Raw genomic sequence first — 12,342 nt, 5'->3', positions numbered from 1 at the left:
TTTTTTATTTTGATTAAAAATTCTGGAGAGTTTTTAATCATAAATGGGAGTTGAATTTTGTCAAAAGCTTTTTACTGCAACTATTGAGATTATCATATGGTTTTCTTTTTCTTTTCTTTTTTATTTTTTTGCAGTACGCGGGCCTCTCACTGTTGTGGCCTCTCCCCTTGTGGAGCACAGGCTCCAGATGCGCAGCCTCAGTGGCCATGGCTCACGGGCCTAGCTGATCCACGGCATGTGGTATCTTCCCGGACCGGGGCACGAACCTGTGTCCCCTGCATCGGCAGGCGGACTCTCAACCACTGTGCCACCAGGGAAGCACTATCATATGGTTTTTATCCTTCAGTTTGTTAAAATGATGTATCACATTGATTGATTTGCATATATTGAAGATTCCTTGCATTCCTGGGATAAACCCCAGTTGATCATGGTGTATGATCCTTTTAATGTGCTGTTGGATTCTGTTTGCAGTACTTTGTTGAGGATTTTTGCATCTATGTTCATCAGTGATACTGGCCTGTAGATTTCTTTCTTTGTGGCATCTTTGTCTGGTTTTGGTATCAGGGTGATGGTGGTCTCGTAGACTGAGTTTGGAAGTGTTCCTCCCTCTGCTATATTTTGGAGAGTTTGAGAGGATAGGTGTTAGCTCTTCTCTAAATGTTTGATAGGATTCTCCTATGAAGCTATCTGACTCTGGGCTTTCGTTTTTTGGAAGATTTTTAATCACAGTTTCAATTTCAGTGCTTGTGATGGGTCTGTTCACATTTTCTATTTCTTTCTGGTTCAGTCTTGGAAGGCTGCACTTTTCTAAGAATTTGTCCATTTCTTCCAGGTTGCCCATTTTATTGGGATATAGTTGCTTTTAGTAATGTCTCATGATCCTCTGTATTTCTGCGGTGTCAGTTGTTACTTCTCTTTCTTCATTTCTAATTCTGTTGATTTGAGTCTTCTTCCTTTTTTTCCTGATGAGTGTGCCTAATGATATCTCAATTTTGTTTATCTTCTCAAAGACCCAGTTTTTAGTTTTATTGATCTTTGCTATTCTTTCCTTCATTTCTTTTTCATTTATTTCTGACCTGATCTTTATAATTTCTTTCTTGTAATAACTTTGGGGTGATTTTTGTTGTTCTTCTTCTTTCTTTAATTGCTTTAGATGTAAGGTTAGTTTGTTTATTGAGATTTTTCTTGTTTCTTTTTTTTTTTTTTTTACATCTTTATTGGAATGTAATTGCTTTACAATGGTGTGTTAGTTTCTGCTTTATAACAAAGTGAATCAGTTATACATATACATATATTCCCATATCTCTTCCCTCTTGCGTCTCCCTCCCTCCAACCCTCCCTATTCCACCCTTCTAGGTGGTCACAAAGCACCGAGCTGATCTCCCTGTGCTATGCGGCTGCTTCTCACTAGCTATGTATTTTACATTGGGTAGTGTATGTATTTCCATGTCACTCTCTCACTTTGTCACAGCTTACCCTTTCCCCTCCCCATTTCCTCAAGTCCATTCTCTAGTAGGTCTGTGTCTTTATTCCCGTCTTACCCCTAGGTTCTTCATGACATTTTTTTTTTAGATTCCATATATATCATACAGTATTTGTCTTTCTCTTTCTGACTTACTTCACTCTGTATGACAGACTCTAGGTCCATCTACCTCACTACAAATAACTCAATTTCGTTTCTTTTTATGGCTGAGTAATATTCAATTGTATATATGTGCCACATCTTCTTTATCCATTCATCCGATGATGGACACTTAGGTTGCTTCCAGGTCCTGGTTATTGTAAATAGAGCTTCAATGAACATTTTGGTACATGACTCTTTTTGAATTATGGTTTTCTCAGGGTATATGCCCAGTAGTGGGATTGCTGGGTCATATGGTAGTTCTATTTTTAGTTTTTTAAGGAACCTCCATACTATTCTCCATAGTCGCTGTATCAGTTTACATTCCCACCAACAGTGCAAGAGGTTTCCCTTATCTCCACACCCTCTCCAGAATTTATTGTTTGTAGAATTTTTGTTGATGGCCATTCTGACCTTTATGAGAGAATATCGCATTGTAGATTTGATTTGCATTTCTCTAATGATTAGAGAATGTTCAGCATTCTTTCATGTGTTTGTTGGCAATCTGTATATCTTCTTTGGAGAAAGGTCTATTTAGGTCTTCTGCCCATTTTTGGATCGGGTTGTTTGTTTTTTTCGATATTGATCTGCATGAGCTGCTTGTAAATTTTGGAGAATAATCCTCTGTCAGTTGCTTCATTTGTAAATATTTTCTCCCATTCTGAGAGTTGTCTTTTCATCTTGTTTATGGTTTCCATTGCTGTGCAAAAGTTTTTCAGTTTCATTAGATCCCATTTGTTTTTTTCTGTTTTTATTTGCATTTCTCTAGGAGGTGGGTCAAAAAGGATCTTGCTGTGATTTATGTCATAGAGTGTTCTGCCTATGTTTTCCTCTAAGAGTTTGATAGCGTCTGGCCTTACATTTTGGTCTTTAATCCATTTTGAGTTTATATTTATGGATGGTGTTAGGGAGGGTTCTAATTCCACTCTTTTATGTGTAGCTGTCCAGTTTTCCCAGCACCACTTATTGAAGAGGCTGTCTTTTCTCCATTGTATATTCTTGCCTCCTTTATCAAAGATAAGGTGACCATATGTGCATGGGTTTATCTCTGGGCTTTCTATCCTGTTCCATAGATCTATATTTCTGTTTTTGTGTCAGTACCATATTGTATGGATTACTGTAGCTTTGTAGTATAGTCTGAAGTAAGGGAGCCTGATTCCTCCAGCTCTGTTTTTCTTTCTCAAGATTTCTTTGGCTACTTGGAGTCTTTTGCGTTTCCATACAAACTGTGAAATTTTTTGTTTTAGTTCTGTGAAAAATGTCAGTGGTAGTTTGATAGGGATTGCAGTGAATCTGTAGATTGCTTTGGGTAGTATAGTCATTTTCACAATGTTAATTCTTCCACTCCAGAACATGATATATCTCTCCATCTGTCTGTATAATCTTTGATTTCTTTCATCAGTGTCTTATACTTTTCTGCATACAGGTCTTTTGTCTCCTTAGGTACGATTATTCCTAGATATTTTATTCTTTTTGTTGCAATGGTAAATGGGAGTGTTTTCTTAATTTCACTCTCAGGTTTTTTATCATTAGTGTAGAGGAATGCCAGAGATTTCTATGCATTAATTTTGTATCCTGTTACTTTACCAAATTCATTGATTAGCTCTAGTAGTTTTCTGGTAGCATCTTTAGGATTCTCTATGTATAGTATCATGTCATCAGCAACCAGTGACAGTTTTACTTTTTTCTTTTCTGATTTGGAATCATTTATTTCTTTTTCTTTTGTAATTGCTGTGGCTAAAACTTCCAAAACTATGTGGAATAATAGCGGTTAGAGTGGGCAACCTTGTCTTGTTCCTGATCCTAGTGGAAATGTTTTCAGTTTTTCACCATTGAGGACGATGTTGGCTGTGGGTTTGTCATATATGGCCTTTACTATGTTGAGGAAAGTTCTCTCTATGCCTACTTCCTGTAGGGTTTTTATCATAAATGGATGTTGAATTTTGTTGAAAGCTTTCTCTGCATCTATTGAAATGATCATATGGTTTTTCTCCTTCAATTTGTTAATATGGTGTATCACATTGATTGATTTGCGTATATTGAAGAATCCTTGCATTCCTGGGATAAACCCCATTTGACCATGCTGTATGATCCTTTTAATGTGCTGTTGGATTCTGTTTGCTAGTATTTTGTTGAGGATTTTTGCATCTATGTTCATCAGTGATATTGGTCTGTAGTTTTCTTTCTTTGTGTCATCTTTGTCTGGTTTTGGTATCAGGGTGATGGTGGCCTCGTAGAATGAGTTTTGGAGCTTTCCTCCCTCTATTATATTTTGGAAGACTTTGAGAAGGACAGGTGATAGCTCTTCTCTAAATGTTTGATAGCATTCGCTATGAAGCCATATGGTCCTGGGTTTTTGTTTGTTGGAAGATTTTTAATCACAATTTCAACTTCAGTGCTTGTGATTGGTCTGTTCATATTTTCTATTTCTTCTTGGTTCAGTCTCGGCAGGTTGTGCATTTCTAAGAATTTGTCCATTTCTTCCAGGTTGTCCATTTTATTGGCATATAGTTGCTTGTAGTAATCTCTCATGATCTTTTGTATTTCTGCAGTGTCAGTTTTTACTTCTGCTTTTTCATTTCTAATTCTATTTATTTGAGTCTTCTCCCTGTTTTTCTTGATGAGTCTGGCTAATGGTTTATCAATTTTGTTTATCTTCTCAAAGTACCAGCTTTTAGTTTTATTGATCTTTGCTATCTTTTCCTTCATTTCTTTGTCATTTATTACTGATCTGATCCTTATGATTTCTTTCCTTCTGCTAGCTTTGGGGTTTTTTTGTTCTTCTTTCTCTAATTGCTTTAGGTGTAAGGTTAGGTTGTTTGTTTGAGATGTTTCTTGTTTCTTAAGGTAGGACTGTATTGCTATAAAGTTCCCTCTTAGAACTGCTTTTGCTGCATCCCATAGGTTTTCAGTTGTTGTGTCTCCATTGTCATTTTTTTCTAGGTATTTTTTGATTACCTCCTTGATTTCTTCAGTGATCTCTTGGTTATTAAGTAGTGTATTGTTTAGCCTCCATGTGTTTGTATTTTTTACAGATTTTTCCTGTAATTGATATCTAGTCTCATAACGTTGTGGTCAGAAAAGATACTTGATATGATTTCAATTTTCTTAAATTTACAAAGGCTTGATTTGTGACCCAAGATATGATCTATCCTGGAGAATATTCCATGACCACTTGAGAAGAATGTGTATTCTGTTGGTTTTGGATGGAATGTCCTATAAATATCAATTAAGTCCATCTTGTTTAATGTATCATTTAAAGCTTGTGTTTCCTTATTTATTTTCATTTTGGATGATCTGTCCATTGGTGAAAGTGGGGTGTTAAAGTCCCCTACTCTTATTGTGTTACTGTCGATTTCCCCTTTTATGGCTGTTAGGAGCACCTCAATACATAAGGGAAATGCTATGTTGGGCGCAGAAATATCTACAATTTTTATATCTTCCTCTTGGATTGATTCCTTGATCATTATGTAGTCTCTTTCTTTGTCTCTTGTAATAGTTGTTATTTTAAAGTCTATTATGTCTGCTATGAGAATTGCTACTCCAGCTTTCTTCTGATTTCCATTTGCATGGAATATCTTTTTCCATCCCCACACTTTGAGTTTGTATGTGTCCCTAGGTCTGAAGTGGGTCTCTTGTTGACAGCACATATATGGGTCTTGTTTTTGCATCCATTCAGCCAGTCTATGTCTTTTGGTTGGAGCATTTAATCCATTTACATTTAAGGTAATTATCAATATATATGTTCCGATTACCATTTTCTTAATTTTGGGGGGTTTGTTATTGTAGGTCTTTTCCTTCTCTTGTGTTTCCTGCCTAGACAATTCCTTTAGCATTTGTTGTAAAGCTGCTTTGGTGGTGCTGAATTCTCTTCGTTTTTGCTTGTCTGTAAAGGTTTTAATTTCTCAGTCAAATGTGATAGAGATCCTTGCTGAGTAGAGTAATCTTGGTTGTAGGTTTTTCTCCTTCATCATTTTAAATATGTCCTGCCACTCCCTTCTGGCTTGCAGAGTTTCTGCTGAAAGATCAACTGTTAACCGTATGGGGATTGCCTTGTGTGTTATTTGTTCTTTTTCCCTTGCTGCTTTTAATATGTTTTCTTTGTATTTAATTTTTGATAGTTTGATTAATATGTGTCTTGTTGTGTTTTTCCTTGGATTTAACCTGTATGGGACTCTCTGTGCTTCCTGGACTTGATTGACTATTTCCTTTCCCATATTAGGGAAGTTTTCAACTATAATCTCTTCAAATATTTTCTCAGTCCCTTTCTTTTTCTCTTCTTCTTCTGGGACCCCTGTAATTCAAATGTTGGTTTGTTTAATATTGTCCCAGAGGTCTCTGAGACTGTCCTCAATTCTTCTCATTCTTTTTTCTTTATTCTGCTCTGCAGTAGTTATTTCCACTATTTTATCTTCCAGGTCACTTCTCCATTCTTCTGCCTCAGGTATTCCACTATTGATCCCTTCTAGAGAATTTTTAATTTCATTTATTGTGTTGTTCATCACTGTTTGCTCTTGTTCTTCTAGGTCCTTGTTAAACGTTTCTTGTACTTTCACCATTCTATTTCCAAGATTTTGGATCATCTTTACTATCATTATTCTGAATTGTTTTTCGGGTAGACTTCCTATTTCCTCTTCATTTGTTTGGTCTGATGGGTTTTTGCCTTGCTCCTTCATCTGCTGTGTGTTTCTCTGTCTTCTTATTTTGCTTAACTTACTGTGTTTGGGGTCTCCTTTTTGCAGGCTGCAGGTTTGTAGTTCCCATTGTTTTTGGTGTCTGTCCCCAGTGGCTAAGTTTGGTTCATTGGGTTGTGTAGGCTTCCTGGTGGAGGCAACAAGTGCCTGTATTCTGGTGGATGAAGCTGGATCTTGTCTTTCTGGTGGGCAGGTCCATGTCTGGTGGTGTGTTTTGGGGTGTATGTGGCCTTATTATGATTTTAGGCAGCCTCTCCGCTAATGGGTGGGGTTGTGTTCCTGTCTTACTAGTTGTTTGGCATAGGGTGTCCAGCACTGTAGTTTGCTGGCCATTGAGTGAAGCTGGGTCAGAGTTGGAGATCTCTGGGAGATTTTCACCGTTTGATATTACATGGAGCTGGGAGGTCTCTTGTGGACCAGTGTCCTGAACTTGGCTCTGCCACCTCAGAGGCACAGCCCTGACACCCGGCTGGAGCACCAAAAGCCTGTCATCCACATGGCTGCTAGTGTTGGAGGGTCTCCTGCTGAGGTGGGGGGAGGCTGTGGCTCACCATGGGGACAAAGACACTGGCAGCAGAAGTTCTGGGAAGTACTCCTTGGCATGAGCCCTCCCAGAGTCTGCCATTAGCCCCACCAAAGAGCCCAGGTAGCAACCATCACTTTTTTTGATGCACAAACTATGCCAAATTTGCCCAGCAGGAGACTCTTCAAAGGGGCTCCTGTGTCCTTTTGACACAATCTCACTAATTTTTTAATGACTCATTGCTTTATGGCACAACAAGGTACTCAATGTTCACTTCTACTTTCCCAGCCCAGATCTAGAATCCTGGCTCCTTTTAGTGGAGAAAGTATGTAGAAACTAAGATATGGGCACACTGATATTGGTAATTCAAATTTAACACTACAGGGATTTTCCCTTCTTTTTTTATTTTATATTTATATCTCCTTTTCCCTGCAGTGAAAATCCTATAACACCAATACATTTGTTTTATTCCATAGTATAGCAAAAACAATCTCAGAATTTCAATACCAATATTTCCACTAACAACAAACCCAGAAAGTAAAGTTTAAGATTTCTTTACAGTTCTTTTTGTCCTCTCACTATACTTCTAGTATAGATATATATTCAGAATATGATGTTCAAACTTTACTGAAATTATTATTTTCTCTATGTGGCTATGTTATCAATTTTATACTGAGTTAGCCACAGTTGTTTCTGTTTGTTTTCAAGTTGAGACAATTGAACTATGTTATATGTTAATCCAACAGAAGCCTGAAAAATGAAGCCTGAAATGAAGTATTCAACCACCAAAATTTCCCCAGCAAAGATGAACAGCTCAGCAGGCAAAGCCTTGGTAAAATCTCCCAAGTTGAGAAGTAAGGACTTAAGCCTTTCTGATTGTTTTACACACTATTTTTTACCTGTTACCAAATCTTTATTATTCCAATGTTTATACATTCTACCTTACCAAAAACTACTAAGAATACAAGAGCTGAAATTGAAAGGGATGGCTCATAAATGTGTAACACAGTCAGTGCTGTTTTGTTTTGTTTTGTTTTGTTTTTTGCGGTACGTGGGCCTCTCACTGTTATGGCCTCTCCCGTTGCGGAGCACAGGCTCCGGACGCGCAGGCTCAGCGGCCATGGCTCACGGGCCAAGCCGCTCTGCGGCATGTGGGATCTTCCCGGACCGGGGCACGAACCCGTGTCCCCTGCATCGGCAGGCGGACTCTCAACCATTGCGCCACCAGGGAAGCCCAGTGCTGGTTTTAAACAGACTATATCTGGCCAACTTTTGCTTATTTGATATATCACAGAACAGGAGTGGCTCAGATGACTTAAACCTGCTAATAGTGATAAACGTAATTATGGCCCTTCATATTAACCCCTTCTCTACCCATACTTCCTGCCACCAAATCCCAAAACCTTTTTCCCAGATTTCCTAACAAAAATTTAAACGGACCCACTTTTATTCAACAAACATTTATTAAGACCTTTGGTATATCGTGCTTGTGGTCTTGACTTGAGACTTCTGATAAAGGAGAGAATAACAAGCAAATATATTTGCATAATCCAGGACCCAAATAAAGCAGAATTGACCAAATGATGCTCAAGTCTGTCCAATTGCAAACTCAAAGGGTTTGGAATAAGTTGAAAGGTAACTAAGTCAGGTAGTAGCCTTACCTTTAAAATCAAAGGACTATTAACATCTTTGATTCTTAAAATTACTTATCCTAGAAAAGAATTATGCAAATTTATTCTCATGTTGTTCATTTGAGAGCAGTAACACAAAAGAATTAACAGAGCTCTGGTGGACCAGAAAGAAAATACAGCATGAGAAATGGTAGTGGGGACTGGCATATCTTTGTCCTTTGTGCTCTTCTGCATTTCCCTGAACATTTTAGGCGAGAAGAGAAAGCAGTGTTAAAGAATATCATTTCTGTCTCCCTGAGGCTCTGGCCCACCCATGCTCTTCTTTTGTAAGTAGGAAAACCAGTAATTGGACTGCGGTTTCTGAATCACCAGGAAATCACAGCTAAGTTAGTTCTTTTATTTATGTCTGAGTCAAAATGCTCCTTGCAGGAACAGTGACTCATTAGAAGTGACTCTGTGTCTCCAAATTCCCTCTTAATAAAAAATGAATTTTCTTTGTACCCTAGGAGATGTGGGCTCTATGTAGATACTGGAATGAGGGAGGGAGCAGGCTGGAATATACATCAGAGTTTCTGGCATTGATGGAAAATGAAAATGTAACCCCACCTGTCGGGGTTCAGTGGCCCTAACTGCTTATTTACACCATTCAGAGAAACAATGATAAAGATAATCCCAAATCTCATCGCATTATTTTTATGGTTCCTTAGCAGATTTTCCCTTCCAACAATATTGGCTCAGTTTAATACTATAATTGTCATTATTTAAACACTCCTGGCTAAAATTTCAACAGATCCCTGTGTGGTGTGTGACAGGTATGAACTGCTTTTCAAAAATGTCACATCTTATTTTTCTATATAAACTGCTCTGAGCCCCCAAACAACAAAGTTCATTTTAATTCCTTCTCCTCCCCTGGGCTAGCAGGATCTTACACAATCACAAACCCATAAAACGCAATACCCAACCACTACAGGTATCCATACAGTCAGGTCCCACATGAGTTCTGGTCAGCACCAGGGCATTTCACCTCTAGTGCCAACAGGGTACGGGACTTCATGAGCTAGAGGAAAGCCTCTCCCCAAACTCATCTCCTTCCCCGTTTCTAGGAAGCTACTCCTCAGGGTCAGGCCATTCTCCTCTGTTAATTCCTCTCCCTTATATCCATCAACCCTTTCCCTGCCCTGAAAATACAGTGTCCTTATGTATCTATCCAGAGGTCACAATATGGGAGCCCTGGGACATATCCATCCAGCAGGAGTATTTTAGTTGGCCTGAATAGTATTACTGTTGTTTTTTAATTGAGACAACATTTAAAAATTGGGAGATTTTGCATAAAAGTCTGAATGTGTGGTTTCTCTCAAAAAATCTGAAGATCTAGCAACAAATGGGCCCATATCCCTACATGACAATAGTTGAAGGTAGAACTGAGTAGGGATCACCCCCTTTAGTTTGCAGCTCTCCACAGAAGATCTTCTGTTACAGTGAAGGAGCTTTCACTTTATCCTGTGGACAGTAGGGAACCAACTGAAAATGTTTAATTGAAGAAAAACAAGACATTTTTATTTTGGAAAGACCATGTTGGTGGTAGTGAAGATAGAGCAAGCAGGCAAGAGTAGAAATAGAAACTGATCAGAGGTCTACTGCATTCATCTTAGGGGTCTGGTGATGAGGGCCTGACCTAAGATGGCATAATGGAAAGACTAAAATTCAGATACGTTCAGAAAGTGAAATCAGTAAGGTAAACCGAATAAATTGAAGGATAGAGAGAGGGGAAAATGGATATTCTCAGCTTTCTGATTTAAAAATTGGGCAGATAACGGCAGATAGAGGTACTGTTTTTAAAGATAGGGAATTATGGAGGAATATATTGGGGGTAAAAGATAAAGAAGTTGTTTTTTTATTATGAGTATATTTGCATTTGGGGTATGTGTATGTCATTCAGGTAGAGATGTCCAGAATTCAGAAGGCTCTACATAGATAGAAATAGACATGCTTTAAGGTAACTTTAGTCAAAATGCCCTGTGGCATCAAAATTTCTGTAGAGAAAGAGCAACAGATATAAAGCTCAGGAGACAGACCAAAGGTAGAGTTACAGTTTGGGGAGTCATCAACATAGAAAAAGATGATTGAAGTCATTGGAGCAAGCAAGATTGCCCAGAAAGAAAGCCTAGAGTGAGAAAAAAAAGGCAAAGGACAAAACCTTCAGGAACACCAGCGTTTTAGGATCAGGCAGAGAAGGAAGAACTAACAAAGAGACAGAGATGGACTGATCAGAGGGAAACAAGGAGAATCCAAGGAGACAGCTGATACAACAATAAGGGAAGAAGGGTTCAAAGAAGGAAGTGGTCCCCAAGTCAAATGCAACAAACGGGTCAAAGGTAGTAAACAGGGCAAAGAGACCTTGGTAAAATTAGTGTTTGGGGAAAAAATGAAAGATGAAGTGATTCCCTTCTGTAGTTCCTGCCAGCTGTGGTCTGGCTCTACAAAAAGATTTCCAGGCCCATTACCATTTACTCACCAGAAATGCCTGAGGGATTTCATCATGCAGTTGCTATGATGAAACTGTTTATGAGAATTTCCTTAAAAGCCATATAAATACACTGCCCTCAGATATCAAGCAGGATGGAGACACAGGAAATGGCAACAGCCTTTTCATAAGTTTGAGCTCGCTTTTTGACCCTAGTGGAACACTCTCTTCTACAGAGTTCCTATGGCCATGACCGCTTCATGCTTTCCTCCCAAGAACACAACCCTCACACCACAGTTTCAGCTGCCCCGAATACCAAAGTATACCTTCTTCCAAACTCTCCCAATGTAAAGTATTTTAAATATTTCAAACACAGTCATCCCCCAAGGAATTATACCTAGTGTTTGTCTCACTAGATGCTAGCCCTTACATTCACATATTTAGCCCTCAATTCTCTTTTTCTACATCCATAATATTTCCCCAGTGCTATGACCCTCACTTCTAACTACCAAAGACCCATATCCTCCTCCCCAAAGAGTCCACTCTCAATATTAGACATACCTGGCATGGGATGCCTCATGGGATGCTACACATAATGAGAAGCATACAGGAATGAGCATGCTTAGAGCATCATCTTATGCCTTTTAACTCTGAAGAGACGATGTGATACAGTATAGTGTAAACCCTGACAGGTGGATTTTGTTTTTCTATTTTGTAATGCAAGTGCCCGACTTAAGCTTTGATTGCTGAGGCATGCACTTCAAAGAGGTATCCACTACAAAGAGGCATCTACTTCAAAGATGGCTATCTCAAATAAATACATGGCCAGCCACAAGACTAGATAAAGAAAAGGAGATCTTGGTTGATTTTCATAACTGGCCATTTGGACTACTTTCTTTTTTTCTCTTCCCACACTTTAAATTCCTGCTTTTATGTTTTAAATTCACCAATAAATAGTGAGCTCTCACTATCCTAGGCTCCCACCCTCAACCCCAATAAAAGCAGAACCCCACGCCCGTGTACCCTCTCTACCTGTGACTTCTCTGTGGGGTCCCAGATATGCAGTGTAATTTACAGATCCTATAATTAATTAACCTTTATTTCTTCAGTTTCCTGATGGTTATTGCTGAAGGTCATCTTGCAATCATAATAAGAACCTTAACAGCCAGTCCGAAAACAACATTGGTTATTGACAGGCTAAGACCAGCACAAAGCATGCAATTAATGACATATTGTATTAAATTAGTTGTCAGGAGACCAAGTTCAGTGTTGGCTCTGGCACAGCTTTGTAAATTATCTTTGCACTATATAAACGTGAGATACTGTAGCTGACATATCTGTATTATAAAGGAATATTAGGGATTTCCAGGGTGAATGAGTATGATTTAATGGCCTTTCCCTGTTCAGAC

At 38.6% G+C, this 12,342-nt stretch overlaps 1 protein-coding gene across 2 annotated transcripts in view; it reads left to right on the top strand.

Annotated features, from left to right (window-relative positions):
- The window catches only part of IL33 (interleukin 33), a 46,622-nt gene that overhangs the window by 25,437 nt on the left and 8,843 nt on the right, over positions 1 to 12,342 (top strand). For both annotated transcript variants that reach the window (XM_049711333.1, XM_004279119.3), the window contains exon 2: positions 7,585 to 7,692. In XM_049711333.1, the coding sequence (XP_049567290.1) occupies positions 7,596 to 7,692 (97 nt within the window). In that variant the 5' untranslated portion in view covers positions 7,585 to 7,595. The remainder of the gene's footprint in view (positions 1 to 7,584; positions 7,693 to 12,342) is intronic.

Source organism: Orcinus orca, chromosome 6 (genome assembly GCF_937001465.1).
Source record: "Orcinus orca chromosome 6, mOrcOrc1.1, whole genome shotgun sequence".
NCBI classification, from domain to species: Eukaryota; Metazoa; Chordata; class Mammalia; order Artiodactyla; family Delphinidae; genus Orcinus; species Orcinus orca.
The sequence above is the reverse complement of the archived record's forward strand: the minus strand, read 5'-3'. Positions and strand labels throughout refer to the sequence as shown.